The sequence below is a fragment of the Doryrhamphus excisus genome, chromosome 18 (assembly GCF_030265055.1).
Source record: "Doryrhamphus excisus isolate RoL2022-K1 chromosome 18, RoL_Dexc_1.0, whole genome shotgun sequence".
Lineage (NCBI taxonomy): Eukaryota > Metazoa > Chordata > Actinopteri > Syngnathiformes > Syngnathidae > Doryrhamphus > Doryrhamphus excisus.
The window spans coordinates 13677292-13698599 of NC_080483.1; the positions used below are offsets into that span (position 1 = coordinate 13677292).

The following is a 21308-nucleotide window of genomic DNA, read 5'->3' on the forward strand; positions in this document are numbered from 1 at the left end:
TCTGCCTTCCATTGTGTTACAATGCCTTTTTGACTTCCGGGGGTTAATTGCTTAGCGTGATATAAAGGTCGTTTCTAAAAAACCCGGCTCATGTTAGTGCCCCCTCATTGCCACTTCACCCCCTCAGCGCAGTCAGTCGATGGTCACCAAATGTGAAATATTTCCATAACGTGTGTGAATTGCTGAGGGTTGAGGAAGAGCTTGATGAACTGAACACGGCGACGGCGTGCTGTGCAGATTCAAACTCTCATGCGGCAAGTCAGTATTTGGCTGCAGCTGCTGACATATTTTCAGACAGTCCCACGCAGTCAAGGGCGGCTGTGAGTCTTCAACAGATGTCTCAGAGCCTCCCGACTGTCCTTCCTGTGTATACCAAAAACGACTGCTAATATTCATGTGAGGATGCCGCAGCTCCGTGTAATTAATCATCCTTTTTTTTTTTTTTTTTTTTTTGCCTGAAGGAGGCACAAGCCTGTTTGACTTGATAGCGCATCCAGGTAGAGAAGCGCTGCTGAAGAAAGACTAACACTTCATGAAGCTGACATGTTGCCTTGTGCAATGCGGTAGTTTTCCTACAGCCACATGGAAAAATCACAATAAATGACAAGTACGCCGACAATTTGATTTACTGAATAGCACATCACATGTGGCAGGTAACGTGAACATAATAGATGCTGTACTACATGAGCCCTGCAAGCCAGATAAAAAATGCGGTCTCATTCTGTGAACTGTGAAAAAGGCTAATAATAACACCAGTCAATCAATCATCATTCTCTCAAAATATAACATCACAATGCACTTTGGTTCCTATTGAGTCAATGCATGTCTCCATGGAGACCAGGTTAAAAAAAATTCACTCTAATATTACGGCTTTTGTCACATGGAGTCAAAGGGAATGCAAATGACCATATTACAAAACATCTGAAATGGACATCTATTCTCAGAGTTCCACAATGTGTTATTATTATTATGAAGTTATTTATATTATGGACTAATACTTACAAGTCATGTCTCTCCAGACAAAACATTTAGAGCAAGGATTTCCAACAAGTGGATCGGGATCCAAAAGTGGATTCTGGGTGCATCACAGTCGGGCTTGATTGCTTTGAGGTGCAACCCCAGGATGCAAAGAGCAGGACCAAATGCAAGTAAAAATAGCAATTCAGGAAGCAGACAGCTAAACAGCCAAAACCAAACAGCTAAAATAATGCATAAGGCTAAAAACAACCAATTAGCTAAAAATGTCATCCAATACTTCTCTACAAGAGAGGAGAAATATGATCTCAGGGAAGAACTACATTTGAAACACTTTAAAACTACGTTAAAAAGCCATAGCATTTCAGTATGTGGCATCAAACTATGGAATGGATTGAGTAAGGAACTTATTTAGAAAAAAAAAAATTAAATTATATTAGGATAAATATTAAAATTAGAAAAAAAACTTGAAAGCAGGAAGTGAACAAATATAATAATAATATATATCACTATATTGACACTTACTATGGTACCCATTATGTCATTGGATGGTCATATCAAAAAAAAAATTATTAAGAAAGCAGGAAGTGAACAAATGTAACAGTTACTGATTGTAAAAGTACCAGATGGAGGGGTAGGATTTAATAAGCTTTGCTTCTTCCTACTCCTTTGGAACTGTGAACTGATTATGTGATGCATTCAATTGTAATCTGATGCATGTTCAAATGAAAATAAACCATTACCATCACCAAGTAGGAAGTTCCATACAAAATAAACTGAAATTAAAACCCAGACAGGGAACACGGACAAACTGTCACGTGGGAACCCACACAGGGCGTGACACTGTGTATACCTTTAATTTAGAAGATATGTGGAAGAACCTTACCACTGTCTTTTCTCCCATAAACCATCATGGTTCCGTTGCGGAGGCCAGCAAAAAGGAAGAGAGAAGAGTGTTTCAGGCACAGGACAGGACAACCTTCTGGATTGCTGAGGGTCACGAGGCACTGAGCCGCAGTGTCCACGCTGCCGTAGACCAAAATCCTGAAGAAGAATGAACAGACTGAACAATAACAACATAAAGATTATAACATGTGGGGGTGTTCTTCTACATCAGCCATCACCAAACGGTGCTGGCCCTTTAAGGACCCATGATCAATTAAAGAGAATGGGAATATAATAATACTAACATACAATCATGCTGCCGTAATTACGTCACTTATTATGTTTACGTGATGGGAAATGTGGTGATGACACTCAAAATGATCCAATGACATTGTAAGAAAACTCAGTGAGTAAAAATGTAAAACGGGTCTGTGCCGACCCGAACACAAAAGGTTAGATGTAATGAGGTCAAAATGAGGTTCGGACCTTAGTTGATTTTAATTGAAGAACCCTGTTCTTCATAATGCAGTGACATCTCACCGTCCATCGTCTAATCCCACGCAGATGTTGGCGCTGCTTCCTTGTGTGGCTTTGTGATCTCCAGGCTCCGCCTCCGCAGTCAAAGAAGATTCCGGCACATATTCCAGACACCGGATGCCGGAGCTTACTTGCAGGCTCTTCACCGCCCTTGGTACAGGTCTGTTGAGGGAGAAGATCTCTATTTGGCCCTGGGAGGCCCCCCCACCTCCAGCCACCTGCGGGGAGAAGGCGCTCATGTTAAGTTGATCAGAAAAAAACATTAGTTCATTTTTCTGCTGCTTATCCTCACGAAGATCGCGGGGGGTGCTGGGGCGAGAGGCGGGGTCGCCAGCCAATCACAGGGCACATATAGTCAAACAACCATTCACACTCACATTCATACCTATGGACAATTTGGAGTCGCCAATTAACAGGGAGAACATGCAAACTCCACACAAAGATGGCCGAGGGTGGGATTGAACTCGGGTCTCCGAGCTGTGAGGTCTGCGTGCTAACCACTCGACCACCGTGCAGCCCAGAAAAAAAACAGTTACTAAATTTTTACTTGAAAACCTTTGACATTTAATATGAAAAAGGTGCTATAAAAATAAAGACAAATCAATTTGCACAATGAAAAAAAATGTTTTGTTTGCAGACAGGTCGACCTTAATTTTTGTATATTTTTTTGTAATAATTTCCGCCAGAAATGTCAACCAGTTGATTGCTGAATAACAAAGATATGTTTATTAATTTGCAGAAATGTGACAGTTGCCAACATAAAGACAGGGACAAAATGGAGTTTCATTTAAATGAAATGATAGATTTGACTCTTTTGATAGAATTGCAGAGGCCAGTATTGTCTTTGTTTGGACATTCTTTGCCTGTCAGCGGTTTAAAGAGGAAATAAAATGAAATCAATTATCCATTCCAAGTTTGTCATTTGCAGTCGCTTCTCACGTTGAATGCTAAACACATCTTATGATAGATTCACAAAGTCAACCCCGGCACATCAGACAACTCAAAAGTCTTTTCATCACAGAAGACAAAAAAGTAAGTTTCTTAGATGGATCAGTGCTGCTTAGCAATGAATGTTTTTTTATGAGGCTACCGGATCAAGTAAGAATTGATCGCTGGAGTTAGTTCAAGATCTTGGCTTTACAAATGATGCTAACATTTGAGATTCACATGGTCACATTGACTTTGATATTAGATATAATCAAGGTTACTTTGTACACTCCTCAGATATACTCTTTGTCTTAAACTACACACTCTCAGATATTTGTCTTCTTGCAGAGTTGTGCAGCGTTTTTCTGTCCTTGTTAGACCCAGTTTGTGCTGCTCTCTGAAGGGAGTAGTTAACAGCATGGTAAGAGATTTTAGTTTTAGTTTTAGATTTTTTTTAGATGGCTTTTCTAATCATCTATTAGCCTTATAAAATGATGAACTTGGATTAGCAGTCATACCAGGAGATTGATGCAGAGGACTGACAGTTGTTGATAGTAGGCCTCTATGCAAAAATGTACATCCTTCTTTGAAAAATCATCTGATTCATTTTAATTGTTTGTGAAATGGATAAAAATGTTGGTGAAATGGAAAAAAATGTTTGTGAAATGCATGAAAATTTGTTTTTCTTTGGAAAACAAATAAATTTGCAAGTGATCCCAAACATTTGAGCGGTAGTGTAATATCCAGATTTTCTATTTTTCAGGGAGTAACTTTGATCTCCTCTGAAAACCTACTGATTTTGTATTAACACGACATGGCTATCAAAACAAAATGGTTTAATTTCATTTGAACATGCATCAGATTACAATTGAATGCATCACATAATCAGTTCACAGTATCACATGTCCAAAACTTACAATTAGTAACTGTTATATAATATAACTGTTATATAATAAGCGAAATCCGTTATATGCGTATACCGGAAAATGTCCGTTTCAAGCATATATCGGATTTATATGCGGTATATGCGTAAATCGGATTTTATCCGTTATATAAAGGCACTTCCTTGACTATGTTTCCAATGTACCTGGACGCACAGGCAACGCTGCAAACGCTGCAAATGACGTCGTATAGCGGCCTGTCACGATTCGGCGAATCGGAGCGCCACGATGCGGCCATCCGATATATGCGAGGGAAATTTAATGGAAATGCATTGGAACGGGACTGGAGATTTTGTCCGAAATAGGCGAAATCCGTTATAAAAAATCCGATATATGCAATGAATTTTTATTGGAAATGCATTACAGAAAAATCGGTTCTTTTTTATCTGTCCGTTGTGAGCGAATTTCCGATATATCCGAGTCCGATATATCCGAGGTTTACTGTAGCACCAATGCATAGAAATAGAGCGCAGGCCAGAAGGAAGAATAACGGTTCATGGTACCAACGGCCACCCAAACTGTTTGGTTATTGGAACCTGATGACTCTGTTGTCAAACACGAATGAATGCCCAGAGTGGTCGTCTACAGCGATTAATTAATTTCCGATTGGGAGATTTGTCTTGTCCTCGGTCGTATTTAAGTAAGATAAGAAGTACAGTAAATTGTTCCAGTCGAGCCCTCAAAAAAGAACCTCCATGGATGTCTAGGCCATTTCCATCTGCAGTAACATCATATAATTAAAGTCCAGTCTTTCCCTGACGAGGGGGCAATTCACCATAACAAACTGCCGCCAATCATAACAGGCTCCACAAAGCAATCCACACACCACCTGCTGCACGTCTGCCTCAATGGAGCGCTCATTTCCTGTGTGCCATGCTGGCCTTTGTGCCAGCGGTGACAATGCCAACGCTGACAAAAAACCAACACGGCGGCGGCGGCGGCGGCGGCCTCCCAACCCATTTGTGATGCATTTGCAATCATGCCACTACGGGTTTCGGATATCGCTTAATTCATCTCGTGTGTGTGTGTGACGCCTTACAGGATCTTTGCTGAAAAATACAAGGGCCCCTCTCGGTGGAGAAGTGGCGTGCTGCCAGACACCCAAGATTTATTCTCCGTTTAAATCACATCATGTGATGGTGACATGAGCTAAATATAGTCTTTAGCCCCCTTCTCCTCCACGCTCGCCCTTATTTGCATGCAATCATTTGTTTGATTTGTATCAGCGTGCAGAATCTGGACAGGAGAGATCCTGTGGGCTCCTGAGGATGAGCCAGAACAAATAACGGTCTGTTGAACAGACTGAAAAGAAGATAGCTAAGACTTATCTTGCTACGAGGGACTCAAAAAAAAAAAAAAAAAAAGATGGTTTCAAGTGGCGCCTCTCCACCTACACGCTTCCACTCCACAATTAATGCGCTCACATGTTCGTTCTAAAGCAATGCTCATTTCCCCTTCGTGACAGCACCGTGTCCTTCCTGGCAAAGTGCTCGCCACTCATTTAGAGAAACAGCCATCTGCAGTCATGATCTGGACTGAGTCCTCCTTGCCCGCTCAGGGGAGGAGGCAACTTCCCAAATGCTTTGCCAGCTTTAATTAGATTAGTTTGGACACAGGACGGCAGTGTGGGAGATGAAGGCATAGTTCGCTCAAGTGTATCCGCTATATTAGGCAGCCAGAGATTTTTGGGTCAAAAGTTGGTATCTGATGTATTTCAGCCTCACCAGTGCTGACACGTAGTGGAGTATATTAGAATCTATCAGTAGCCACGTTTACATGGACACAAATGTTCCAATTCCATTTGGTTTATTTGCTCAAACGTAAAGAATGTAACCTTTGTATACACCTCGTTCCCAAAGAAAAGTGCCAATCCGAATGAATATATGGAATATTCCATTCCCCAATCCGATTGAGGTATCTTGTAACCGCTCAATCGGAAAGTTGTCAGACTGCGTTCTTCTTCGTGGTGTTTTTCTTCTTCTGTTGTTTATTAGCGGTTGGTAAGCAGCTTTCGTGTGCATTAGCGCCATCTGTGGAACAGAATCTAAACCCTTCTATACGCCATTCACAAGCCATTCACGGTCTTGAAACTAAATTTCAAGACCGGACGAATGAAAAACCGGCAATACGGAGTTATTCCAACAAGTGAAAGAAAAACTGGAGAAAGTCGGTATCACGTGATGTTGATGTTTACGTTTTACTGCGAATGCCCCATTGACTATTCTGGTTGATTATAGCGGCGCATGTAGACAAGAGATTGGAATATTCCTTTCCATGTATACCATTGCTTTCGGAAAGATTCCATTCGGAAAGATTCCATTCGGAAAGATTCCATTCGGAAAAAGAAAAACTCATGTAAACGTGGCTAATGTACTATTTGTGGAATAAGTCTTCCGCTGTTCTTATTTCTTGTGGAAGAAGGTGTGGAACGACTGTGATGATGTCAGCATTAAACAAAATAGCCACGTTTACATGAGGAGTTTTTCTTTTTCGGAATGGAATCTTTCCGAATGACCTTTCCGAAAACAATGGTATACATGGAAAGGAATATTCCAACCTCTTGTCTACATGCGCCGCTATAATCAACCAGAATAGTCAATGGGGCATTCGCAGTAAAACGTAAACATCAACATCACGTGATACCGACTTCCTCGAGTTTTTCTTTCACTTGTTGGAATAACTCTGTATTGCCAGTTTTTTGTTCGTCCAGTCTTGGAATTTAGTTTGAATCAAAAACGAACTTTCCGCAGCAGTCCAGTACCGAATTCTCGCATCCATTTTTTTAAATCGAAGAACATCTCGAGTTGCGTGTTACGTCATATCTCAGCATTCGCTGAAAGAACGCACCCAGGAACAGGAAAAGATCAAATTCAATCTTGCTAATATTTTATAATTAAGCTTGTGACATGTTTTATATAGATATATCTTTTCTTTTTTAATAAAACTGGACTTGTGAATGGCGTATAGAAGGGTTTAGATTCTGTTCCACAGATGGCGCTAATGCACATGAAAGCTGCTTGCCAACCGCCAATAAACAACAGAAGAAGAAGAAGAACGCAGTCTGACAACTTTCCGTTTGAGCGGGTACAAGATACCTCAATCGGATTGGGGAAAGGAATATTCCACCCCTGGGAATCCGATTATATATTCATTCGGATTGACACTTTTCTTTTGGGAATGAGGTGTATACAAAGGTTACATTCTTTACGTTTGAGCAAATAAACCGAATGGAATTGGAATATTTGGGTCCATGTAAACGTGGCTAATGTCAATCCCGTATCTTAACACTTTCCATCCTTGAGGAGCAATTTGCTCGTCTAAAAAAAAAACGTTTTTAGCAGAGGCTTCCTCCAGTTTTATATTTGGGTAACTTGTATGATGAGTTTGTGTAATGTCATCTCAAACCAGCGTACGACCCATATGAGGAGAAGGTGCCAGGCTGTTATGGCTGCGTATGGTCCTTCTACATGCTCCTCGGTTGATCTTATAAAGTGTTTGTTACCGATAACATTTTACATGGTTGCTGCTCACATACCCAAACCCAATCATAAACCTGAAAGAGCATCATGAGTAACCTCCTTGGCGCCGCATTCCAACACCTTCCTTTCTCCGCTCGGTGTGCGATTGCTTGTATTGAATGGTGAAGAATTGAGCTCGAAACGCGGTGGAGCTGGTGTTTTCAAGGCCGGAGGCTGCCCACGTGCTGTGAGCTTCACTGGTCATGAAGGGAAACGGCAATGTGGCATTATTAAAAGGTTTCACTCCTTAGTGCACATTAACAGCTGCTTCAGCAAGTCTATTAACCACGGATATTGTGGAGGGAAACCGGTGCCACTGAGATCAAATGTAATGTCACATGGTGCGGTGCACCAACTCCAGAATAGATGATGATTGGTTCTGGAGAAGATTTTTTTTTTGAGTGATATTTAACAGCACATTGGTCGGCAACTGATGATGTCAGAAGGCGTGGTCAATATTGCTGATTATACATCAGTATTGATCCCAGAAGTGTAAAAATGACGGCGTGGACAAGCGGTGAAGATCAAATCGGATGAGACTGCAATTCCCAGAAGGAGGAGATGGAAGACGCTCCTTATTGAACGTTCAAGGCTTCATTCATATTGCTCTTTGATTTAGGGTGGTATAGGATAGACTACCAACTGAGGAATAAGCAAGCAACGGCAACGCATGCAGCCGAGGAAGAGAGCGATGTCAGGCGCCTGTGTTATAAAGTGTCAAGAGACATACGGAGTCAGCTTACCCTCACAGCTTCATCTTGCTACTGTATGTTATTTAAAAAAACAGGAGGTAAACAGGAGGTAAGCAGTTCATTGGCCTAGGAAGTTTTCGGGTTTGACTCTCAAGTCGTCTTCAATGCGTCTTCAAAACTGCAATCAAGTTGAGGACGCTGTATCTCTTGGCGAGTCTCCGCTCATACGGATCACTTCCTGGACTACCTGATTCCCACCTCCAAAAGACTGGGGTAGAGTCATGACCAAAATAAATTCAGCATCGTTTATTTTTGAAGTGGCTAGTCTTAGATCTGGTGTGCCTCAAGGCTCCATTTCGGGTCCAGCCTTGTTTGCTCTGCACATGTTACCATTGGGGTCTATCATCTCTAAATGTGATATTATATTTCATTGTTTTGCAGATGATCTCCAAATCTACCTGCCTTTGAAATCTGATAGACTAATTTTCTGCCCTAATGATATTAAGCAGTTGTTGTCTCGGAATTTCTGAATTACCGTATTTTCTGGACGATAAGTCGCACTGGAATAAAGTCGCATTTTTTGCGGGTAATTTATTTTCAAAACTACTTGACCGTGAACCATATTTTCTGGATTTGCTATGTATTTTTTTTGTATGTATTTTTTTGTATGTATTTTATTTTAACGTATTTTCTATACCAGAAATGCATAATTATGTAGAAAAAAAAATACATAAGTCACACTGGAGTATAAGTCGCATTTTTTGCGGGTAATTTATTTTCCAAACTACTTGACCGTGAACCGTATTTTCTGGATTTTCTATGTATTTTTTTAAACCGTATTTTCTCGATTTTTTATCTATTTTTGTATTTTTTTATGTATTTTTTTATGTATTTTATTTTAACGTATTTTCTATACCAGAAATGCATAATTATGTAGAAAAAAACATACATAAGTCGCACTGGAGTATAAGTCGCATTTTTTGCGGGTAATTTATTTTCCATACTACTTGACGCCTCGTTCTAAACTTAATTCCAGAGGTGATAGGGCAAACATGTGCAAACACAGATTATTATTCCAAAAGTGATGGGTATGGACTAAGGCCGACATGATTCAAAGCAGTTCAAGGTGGGTTTTGTGTCATAATTTTTTTTTTTTTTTTTAACACTTAGCTCACTGTGTGTGTGTTTGTGTCCGTTACTCACCCAGAGAAAGCCTTGAGGTAAGGAGGTGCTGGCTGCCGAGAAGCCCAACATTGCACAGTGAACAGGATTGTGGATGGCGGCTTCAAGCTACAGGAGACAAAATCAATATTGATTTTTCATACATCACGTTAGCAGTCCACCCCCATCACAACCCCACCCCCCCATATGCTGTCTCACTGCATTTTGTCTAAGTGACACACAAATCGTCAGTAACTTTGACACTTTTCCAAATTCTATTCTGTTCAAAGTGTCAGACTCTGCCATTGCTAAGGACTTTGTTATTTCATGAGTGATTGATGATTCTCTGACCCTTTTTTTTGGGGGGGGGGGGATGGCACACCACGCCGACATCGATACTTGGATAAGGAAAGTTGGCCTTGCATCACCACAAATTGTGATTCAGCAGAAATACGTCTAATGTTTCAATGAGTGTACAAACAGCAAGGTGGCGATAGCTTGTGATTGTTGCTATCAACCAAAACCGTAAAAACACTTAAATGTAAACATATATAAATATTACCTATTCATCCTTAACCCTCCTCCTGTGTTCAGGTCAGCACCGACCCGTTTTAAAAAGAATCACATAACATTTGTTTATTGCATCAAGGCTTTTTGACTTTGTCAGAAAACTATATTTCAACAAAATAAAACAAAAAAAATATGTTTGCTACATTTTAAAACGTAAACGTCTGGTTGAAATTATGACCACTGTATTGTTAGGGTTGGTTTTGACCCGGTTATAATAATATTTTGAGCCACAACAGAAATCATAAGTGTTTAATTAGCCAGCTCTACTTCTCATCATGTAAGCTTCATGGGATTCTCATTTTGACCGTTTTTTTTTTTTTTTTTTTCATTTTTCCAGTATACCAGCAGAAAAACAAGGTCCAGACATGTGATGTGAATTCACTCATTTGATTGGCTGATTTCACATTTACTATTTGGATCATGTAAAGAATGGCAGGAAGTACAGTGAACCAAGATCTGGACCTGTTCTGCTTTTTGATTTCACTTTATACTAAAGTTCTGTTGATGAAAATAATAACTTTTAATACCTTTTCTTGACATTAATATATTATACGGGTCAAAATTCACCCGAACACCATACATGTTTCTTTAATGATTAATACTAAAATGAGAAAATAAATAAACTAATTGATTTAAGAGATATCTTAAATCAAGCAATAGCCAGGTAACAAAATAATTCAATTTATTAATATGATTCTTTTGAAGTTCATTTGACCATTTTTGTTGACCATTATTATGATTTTAGTGTGTGACGGGCCATGTGACAGCCAAATGGCTAATTATATTTTGCCAGAGTTGTTTCTATAGGTGGGAGGCAATGAGTCCGGGGGGGGGACAGGGGGGTGGCGGCCACCACAGTGCAAGCGCGCCTTTAGCTGTCGTCCTCTACGACGGGGAGCATCAATCACAGGTGATTTATAGTCTCCCGCTAACAGGCCCCGCCCCCTTTTCCCTCTTCTCTTGGGCGTGTTAGTAAACAAAAAAGGTCAAGTGGCTGCTGCTGCTTTTTCCATTCGCTACGCTTCTTTGCTCCGCCCTGCCCCCCCCTCCCCCCCCACCCCGCTCCAATGTCTGTCTCCGTCATTAAGCACGGTTCGACCTTACTTGTTCCTCTTTAAAACTTTTTCAACCTCTCTCTCTCTCTGCTAGTCCTCCATCAAGTCTAGTGAGAGGACATTTTTTATAGTTGATTAATTAACAGTCATAACAGTATCCGATATGGAAGGAAGGGCAAGACAGAGAGAAAGAGGCCGGGAAGCAGACCGGATGCTGGTGCTGGAATTTGGAGAATAAATAATTTTCCTTAGCTTCAGTGCTTCAATGCTTTTGTTATTGTGACCGTTAGCCATCATTGACATTTAACTGATGCAGTACTGTTTGTCACTCTTGTTGTTGCTGTTTTTGTCTCTCTCTCTCTACTGCCCCCCCCGCCCCAGGCCGCTCCAAATTCGCATAACAAAAACATAATTCATTCATTTTCCACCGCTTTTTCCTCACGAGGGTCGCGAGGGGTGTGAGAGGCGGGGTACACCCTGAACTCAATGAGGTTTATAACACTATTAGAGCTCTCTAGACTTGAAATAGCAACCCTATAGCCACCTTTATATATTATTCATTAATTCATTTTCTACCGCTTATCCTCACGAGGGTCGCAGGGGGTGCTGGAGCCTATCCCAGCTGTCTTCGGGGAGAGAGGCGGGGTACACCCTGGACTGGTGGCCAGCCAATCACAGGGCACATATAGACAAACAACCATTCACACTCACATTCATACCTATGGACAATTTGGAGTCGCTAATTAACCTAGCATGTTTTTGGAATGTGGGAGGAAACCGGAATACCCGGAGAAAACCCACGCATGCACGGGGAGAACATGCAAACTCCACACAGAGATGACCGAGGGTGGAATTGAACCCTGGTCTCCTAACTGTGAGGTCTGCGCGCTAACCACTCAGTCGCCGAGCAGCCCGCGACCAAATCAAAAGCATCAAAGTGTTCGCTGCCTAATTTATAGCCCTGCTTGTGCATGTCGCCACAACACATCACGGGTGTATTTGTTGGGTGGTGGTGGGGGGGGGGGGGGTCGTAAGCTCGCATGAGGGCGATGAGGGAGGCTGTTTTCATCAAGGGGAGGACGTGTGCAGGTGAGCTAATTAAAGGTAGATTTGTCGACGTGACGAGAGGGCAGCCCCACAGCTGCTGGTTAGCCACGACCCAGCAGTCTCGCCCTGCCCGTTCCACCCAGGAGGGCACCGGCCCATATGCTGGATCCAGGTGCTTTGCAGAGGAGCCGTCATTTTCTTCTCCGTGACATAAATGTCTATGATTAGACTCGTTTCTGTGGAGCAGAAGAAGTCTAAGCAGCTCCGGGCTCTCTGTATCTTATCCATGTAACAGGATAAATATGATGAGTTTTATTGATAATTTGGGCTGTCAGGCTGTCATCCTTTACTAGAAACCATTCAATACTTGCAATTACTGTTGTCTTAGATGCCAAAAGTACTCTCAGGTACACGGTAATAGTCGCTTCTGACGCAATGTTCCCTCTAAGAAAATCCATGTAGCGCACAAAATACAATCTAACCTGAACTGTAAATGAAATGAACTGTCCTGCCAATCATAAGATCCGGTTTGCATGTAATGGTAATGGTATAATTTCATTTGAACATGCATCAGAATACAATTGAATGCATCACATAATCAGTTCACAGTTCCACATGTCCAAAAGGAGTAGGAAGAAGCAAAGCTTATTAAATCCTACCCCTCCATCTAGTACTTTTACAATCAGTAACTGGTACATTTGTTCACTTCCTGCTTTCCTAATATAGTTTTTTTTTTTTTTTAGTATTTTCTGTTTTTGTTTTTTGTTCTTTAATATTTGAACTCTATGGTAATGGTAATGGTTTAATTTCATTTGAACATGCATCAGATTACAATTGAATGCATCACATAATCAGTTCACAGTTCCACGTGTCCAAAAGGAGTAGGAAGAAGCAAAGCTTATTAAATCCTACCCCTCCATCTGGTACTTTTACAATCAGTAACTGTTGCATTTGTTCACTTCCTGCTTTCCTAAAATAGTTTTAAAAAATTTAATGTTTTTTTTTATTATTTAAATTTTATTTTTGTACATTATTTTTTATTTGTACGTATTTTTTTTGTACATTATGTACACCTGTGTAATCTGACAAAAAGCTATAATAGCCAACAGCACAATAACAGCCATTGTTGGATCAATACCTCTCTGACAGTCTCAGTCAAACTCAGCTCAACACTGCAATTAATTAGCTTACAGGCATTCATAATGTTCTGACCGGTAAAAATATAATAATTATTATTATTATTATTTTTATTATATTAAATTCTGCATCTATTCCAGCTCTGTCACTGCAATGTTTTCCAATGCCCTTGCCCCCCGGTTCCAACACACACCAGCATTTTTTTACACGCCCTAACAAGCACTAATAGAAAATTTCCACTGTTTATTAAGTGGCAATTGACTGGTACCAGCACCCACACCCCACTGCCCCGGGGCTAGATGTGGGACGGCGCTGCAGTGCGAGTCAACAGTCCAGAAAAATACTCGCATTCAAAGCTGCAGTCGATGTGCACTAAATGAGCTGCTAACATGGAACATTTGCCAATGGTGCTGCTCGGGTTCCCATGCTGGGTGCTTTATTGATGTTTTTTGGCTGCCTAGGCTATGAATTACTTTTATGTGCTGAAGATGGAATTTGCAGAATAGTCATATTTATGTTTTTAACAAGGTACAATCACGCCTGTGTGGGTACACATCACAAGGCAATAATTAAAAAGAGTAGAAAAATCCAAAAGTGGTACAATTTGAAGGTCCACCAACATTTTCAAACCATGACTTAAGTTAATTGGTAATGGTAATGGTTTTATTTAATTTGAATATGCATCAGATTACAATTGAATGCATCACATAATCAGTTCACAGTTCCACATGTCCAAAAGGAGTAGGAAGAAGCAAAGCTTATTAAATCCTACCCCTCCATCTGGTACTTTTACAATCAGTAACTGTAACATTTGTTCACTTCCTGCTTTCCTAATATAGATTTTTTTTTTTTAAGAATTTTTTATTTTTTTTGTCATGTACCGAAGTAGGAGGTGATATGAGCATCCAATGACATAATGGGTACCATAGTAAGTGTCAATATAGTGATATATATAGCACATCATGACTGGTTCAAGACTCTTCATCCTTGTATTTAGCAAACATCAACTGCTTGTATTGTTTCTTGAATTGGCTCATCGTTGTGCATTGTTTGAGTTCCTTACTCAATCCATTCCATAGTTTGATTCCGCATACTGAAATGCTATGGCTTTTTAACGTAGTCCTAGCATATAAGTGTTTCAAATGTAGTTCTTGCCTGAGATCATATTTCTCCTCTCTTGTAGAGAAGTATTGGATTACATTTTTAATTGGTTATTTATAGCCTTATGTATTATTTTAGCTGTTTGAAGATGAACTATATCAGCAAGTTGAAGTATTTGTGATTTTAGAAATAAGGAGTTAGTATGTTCTCTGTAGGCGGCATTATGAATTATCCTTACTGGCCTTTTTTGCAGTACATTTAACAAGTGAAGATTGCTTTTGTAGTTATTAGCCCATATTTCCACACAATAAGTATGTTGTATATTTGTAATATGAGGTTTCCAGCTCATATTTTCATCTATTGTGATCCCCAGAAATTTATTTTCCTTCACCCTTTCAATGTCTACACTGTCTATTTGTATTTGCTGGTGCATGTCCTTTCTGCTGTTACCAAACAGCATTATTTTAGTTCTACCAATTAGATGTCATGTAGCGCATATCAGCATTTTTTTGACAGTTTATTTCATCAAGAACAACACTATGTCGAAAGTAAACTCGGATATACTTTCATGTCATCAGAGTACAGTTGGTATATCAGTATTGATTTACTAGCCACTGAAAATGACAACACACGGCCATTATCTGGCAACACAAGCGAGTAGCAAGATAATTGCGTCTTGCCTACAGTCAAGCTTGTTTGAGATAACATGATCCAAAAATGCCACCGGCACTCTGGAGTAGGGGTGTCAACTAATCGACAATTTGATTCAAAGGACGGTATCACTCTGCAAACTGCTCCATTTACGTTTCCGGCAGACATCTTCAAGGGTGAGGAGTTGAACTTTTAGTTTTGGAGGGTTAAGTTGCTTAAATAGTTATTTACTGTACAGTACAGAAAGGATTTCTATGGCGAAATGTTAAAATTATTTGTGCATAATCTGTTTGGACCGCTCACACACACACACGATCCTGAACCGCCATACTTGGCCGGCAAATTTTCGTTTATTCTTTATGGTATGTCCAATACATCTGGCACTCTAATGAACCTCACGCAGCACGACCACAGCATCAAGGCTGCTCCTTGACGTTGTAATTTTGCGAGCCAAAAAGCCCAATTCAAATTCCGCCCACATCTCCTTGCACAGATCAAAGGGCCGGGGCGCCTGCTGTGTCCGCACGCCAACACACACAAAAGTCGTATGAAGACAATAAAACCATCCAAGGAGGCCTGATGTTTAGCTCCTGGGCTCCTCTCCGCGTTGATGTGTGCTTAAAGAGCATGTTAATGTCATAATCGCCACAGTCGTCCTGTTTCCACGGCGACACCGCAGCTCACGTCAACAAAAATACGGCTCGAGGATGTCGACATTCGTATGCAAGACTTCATGGAGTTCTTCCTCCTCGTGTCCTTCATAAGCTGCTGCTGCTGTTGGCCTATAAATTTGATGCAAATTTGCTGTGTCGCTGCCGTGCCCCTTCACACACACACGCACGCACCGAGTGATGACTGCGGTTCCCGCTGAAGATGAAAGCAGCACGCCGCCGCCGCCACCGCCGCCGCCACCGCCGCCGCCGCATTAGTGGGTTCATCCTGTTCACATTGCCAGAGACATCAGCGCCGACAAGACGACATGTGGGACACACGTGTTTGTCCAAACAGAGTGCTGGATTCAACTCCGGGCACAAGGTTGACAAGAGCTTTCCAGAATTTTGCAAAACAAACGTCCACACCACTTTGCAATATTCTCCTGAAATGTCGGTGTTGGCTTATAAAAGCCTGGATGCTGATTCTGTGGTGGCCCACTCGGCGAGGCAATGCGGACCACCAAACATGTCCAAAGTTCTGATGTTTGTAAGCCAATTAAATGCAACTATACTAGTACATACAACCCATGGCTATTCAATACAAAAGGTGAAATAAGAAATATGCCATTATTAATGTAAGAATGCTTAGCTATAGTTGAAAGTGTCAGAAAGGTATCAAAAAACATGGACCACATTCACAAACAAGGGGTGCTGGAGCCTATCCCAGCTGTCTGAAGGCGAGAGGCGGGGTACACCCTGGACTGGTGGCCAGCCAATCACAGGGCACATATAGACAAACAACCATTCACACTCATATTCATACCTATGGACAATTTGGAGTCACCGATTAACCTAGCAGGTTTTTGGAATGTGGGAGGAAACCGGAGTGGCCGAGGGTGGGATTGAACTGGGGTCTCTGCGTGCTAACCACTCATCCGCCGTGCAGCCTTATTAACTCCAATACCGACAAAATTGTGGGGTTCGGCAGTAGTCCGTCAGTCTTCGGGAATGCTTAGGAGTGTGTGTGGGTGGAATAAATTATCCAAGTAAACACAGCTGGGATAGGTGCAGATTCTGGAAGATCTAGAAATCATTCTGTGCGGGTTATTGTGTGTAGCTGCTCTATCGGAGTCACAACTCAATACAAAAGGTCGAAAATGTTACTAGTTCAAAACCGGTCCTTTGATTGTAATGAAATGTATCAAATCCTTTTTTCATTAATTCATTCATTTTCTACCGCTTTTTCCTCACGAGGGTCGCGGGGGTTGCTGGAGCCTATCCCAGCTGTCTTTGGGCGAGAGGCGGGGTACACCCTGAACTGGTAGCCAGCCAATCACAGGGCACATATAGACAAACAACCATTCACACTCACATTCATACCTATGGACAATTTGGAGTCGCCGATTAACTTAGCATGTTTTTGGAATGTGAGAGGAAACCGGAGTGGCCGAGGGTGGGATTGAACTGGGGTTTTCTAGCTGTGAGTTCTGCGCCCTAATCACTCGACCGCCTTATGCAGCCTTATGAACTCCAATACCGACAAAATTAAAAAGTGGGGTTTCGGCAGTAGTCCGGCAGTCTTCGGGAACGCTTAGGAGTGTGACCAATCACAGCAGAGTGGGCGTGGGTGGAATAAATTATCCAAGTAAAAACAGCTGGAATAGGTGCAGATTCTGGAAACGCCGTTATTCCCATCGGCGGTGGTGGTCAAAATGTATCAATGGCGGGCCACCCCAAAGAAATAAAGTCGTGGAAAAAACTCGATCATTTCTGACTGTATGACCCACCTGGAAGTTGTACTTTAAAAGTACGTTATTAAACGTTAGTACTGCACAAGATGAAGAAGTTGAACAACATGCAACAGACGAATGTTCACAGCAGAAGTAGAAGTGAATGCCTTGAAGACAGTTAGCAGATTAATGAGCGAAGACAAGGCAAAAGAGAAGAATAAAAGTCTCTTTAGCCCCTCCACACATTGTTGCATAATCAGAGGGTAAGAATGAGACCAAATTAGCACATTTTGCAGATCTGTGGGCTCTCCCTTTTGGGCGCATATTTTGTACGAGACGGGAATAGAGGGGAGGGAGTCGTATAGCTGAATGTGTCTCTGATCCCCTATAATTGCTCCGTTACGTGTCACAGTGACAGCCGAAACTACCTCGCTGTACAGATGAGGGCGTGTCCTGGCTGCTAGTTACAGGAACCACACTGCCCTCTACTGGTAATGGTAATGGTTTTATTTCATTTGAACATGCATCAGATTACAATTGAATGCATCACATAATCAGTCCACAGTTCCACATGTCCAAAAGGAGTAGGAAGAAGCTAAGCTTATTAAATCCTACCCCTCCATCTGGTACTTTTACAATCAGTAACTGTTACATTTGTTCACTTTCTGCCTTTCTAATATAATTCAAGTTTTTTAAATTCATTTTTTTATTTAATTTATTTTAATTTTTAATTAATTAATTTTAATTATTTAATTAATTTTAATTTTATTTAATTTTTTTATTTTTAAATTTTTTAAATATTTGTTTATTTTCTTATTTCTTGTCACGTACCAAAGTACGAGGTGATATGACCATACAATGACATAATGGGTACCATAGTAACTGTCAATATGGTAATGGTAATGGTTTAATTTCATTTGAACATGCATCAGATTACAATTGAATGCATCACATAATCAGTCCACAGTTCCACATGTCCAAAAGGAGTAGGAAGAAGCTAAGCTTATTAAATCCTACCCCTCCATCTGGTACTTTTACAATCAGTAACTGTTACATTTGTTCACTTTCTGCCTTTCTAATATAATTCAAGTTTTTTAAATTTATTTTTTTATTTAATTTATTTTAATTTTTAATTAATTAATTTTAATTATTTAATTAATTTTAATTTTATTTAATTTTTTTATTTTTAAATTTTTTAAATATTTGTTTATTTTCTTATTTCTTGTCACGTACCAAAGTACGAGGTGATATGACCATACAATGACATAATGGGTACCATAGTAACTGTCAATATGGTAATGGTAATGGTTTAATTTCATTTGAACATGCATCAGATTACAATTGAATGCATCACATAATCAGTTCACAGTTCCACATGTCCGAAAGGAGTAGGAAGAAGCAAAGCTTATTAAATCCTACCCCTCCATCTGGTACTTTTACAATCAGTAACTGTTACATTTGTTCACTTCCTGCTTTCCTAATATAGTTTTTGGGTTTTTTTTGTTTTTTTTAATTTTTTGTCCCGTACCGAAGTACGAGGTGATATGGTAAGTGATAAGTCCACTAAAGGGACGGCAAGGAAGAAACACCAGACTCAAAGAACGCAACAGTGCAAATCCTCAATATCGTAATAAAAGTAGCGGTACTACTTAAATGATCCCAGCTCACAGTCCCAGCAATCGGAAAAAAAAAAAAAACACCTCGTCATTAGAGCTGTCATCTCAGCCGCAAATTAAAAATCCCAAATCCAATTCGCCTTCCCTGCTCCAGCTGTTTAGTGAATTAATTAAAGATTTAGTTCCACAGCAGGCGATGATGACATGACAATATTTGCATACTGATGGTAGCAGGATCTCAGGGTTTTTCTTTTTTTAATATAAAAAATATGACCGCATTACTGTTGATTTTTTGAAAATTCATAATAAACATAATTTATTTTGGTAAAAACCGCCATACTGCATTTATCTATACAGTGTGACCTTCAAGAAACAGCTTCAGAGTCAACTCCACGGTGGCGACCTAAATCCTTTGAGACGCATTGCCCCCCCGGAGAACTGACATCCCTTTTATATTGTCTTTTTAAAGCCCCTTTTGTTCATAACATCATCTCTGCTTTGAGACACAAATCTTCTTCATCTCGACTCCGGCGCTTCATAAATCCGTCACTCACCGGACAGCGCCCTCGCTGCCGCGAACACATCGTTCAGGGATGCTGCTCGACAAGCCTATTTCTGTGGCTGTAGCAAATACGAGGCACCGCTGTGTAATCACTCCATCAGCAGGGAAGATGGATGCGCAACATGGCTCTCCTCTCCAAATAACACCGGCTCGTCTAAACAAACCCGTGCCCCGCCGACCTGGGCGGCGTGATTGCAGGTGCGTTACAAAGGCAGAAATCACCTGTGACACGTTAAGGGATTCCAGCCTGAACCGCACTTTTTTTTTTTTTTACCCCCGCAGGGGTGAAATAAATAAAAAAAATAAGCAAAGCATATCACAGTATAGATAAACAACAATGATGATCTGTATGATCTACTGCAGTGTATTTAGACGCGAGATGCGAGGAAGCTGCATGGCTTCCTAATCCTGATGCAGCCCAAACCAGTTTGTCATCCCGCACTTCAAAGCATACATGATGAAATCCCCCGAGGTATTAGAGCAAAGCTGTCATGGAGGGGGCCCCGTCCTCGCCTAATGCCTCATAAACTCCGTCAGTTCCTCGACTATTTCTACAGCCTGCCCAGCTTTGTGTTGCTAAGTACCTTTTACAGCTGCCGAGAAAGAAGTGCAGGAATTTGGGACTCATTACGTGGATAGCGTACCTGTTTCTCCCTTCCTGTAAAGGTACGTAATGATCTCACGAAGGCCCTGGACTTCGTTATAATCAAATTCATCTTAAACTATTCAGTCATGCACCATATTGATGACACACAATTTAACTCCCAAAGTTAAGACTCATCAGAAATGTGTAGCCTCTGAATGCATCAATTCCTATTATGGTAATGGTAATGGTTTAATTTCATTTGAACATGCATTACAATTACAATTGAATGCATCACATAATCAGTTCACAGTTCCACATGTCCAAAAGGAGTAGGAAGAAGCAAAGCTTATTAAATCCTACCCCTCCATCTGGTACTTTTACAATCAGTAACTGTTACATTTGTTCACTTCCTGCTTTCCTAATATAGTTTAAGTTTTGTTTTTTGGTTTTTTTTTTTATTCTTTTTCATGTTTTAATTTTTTTAAATTTTTTAATTTTTTTTAAATTAATGCCATTCTGTATCAAATTTGTGAATTTTGTTGTTTTTGGTTTTTTTTTGTCACATACCAAAGTATGTACATTCCAAAAACATGCTAGGTTTATTGGCGACTTCAAATTGTCCATAGGTATGAATGTGAGTGTGAATGGTTGTTTGTCTATATGTGCCCTGTGATTGGCTGGCCACCAGTCCAGGGTGTACCCTGCCTCTCGCCCGAAGACAGCTGGAATAGGCTCCAGCACCCCCCGCAACCCTCGTGAGGAAAAGCGGTAGAAAATGAATGAATGAATTAACATGCATTACAATTACAATTGAATGCATCACAGTTCCACATGTCCAAAAGCAGTAGGAAGAAGCAAAGCTTATTAAATCCTACCCCTCCATCTGGTACTTTTACAATCAGTAACTGTTACATTTGTTCACTTCCTGCTTTCCTAATATAGTTTAAATTGTTATTTTTTGTTT

At 40.6% G+C, this 21308-nt stretch overlaps 1 protein-coding gene across 2 annotated transcripts in view; it reads right to left on the reverse strand.

The window, feature by feature from the left end:
* Positions 1-21308, reverse strand: part of arhgef10la (Rho guanine nucleotide exchange factor (GEF) 10-like a) — a 122760-nt gene that overhangs the window by 18576 nt on the left and 82876 nt on the right. For both annotated transcript variants that reach the window (XM_058054589.1, XM_058054590.1), the window contains 3 exons: positions 9679-9765; positions 2401-2615; positions 1862-2019 (listed from right to left, as the gene is read on the reverse strand). In XM_058054589.1, the coding sequence (XP_057910572.1) occupies positions 1862-2019; positions 2401-2615; positions 9679-9765 (460 nt within the window). The remainder of the gene's footprint in view (positions 1-1861; positions 2020-2400; positions 2616-9678; positions 9766-21308) is intronic.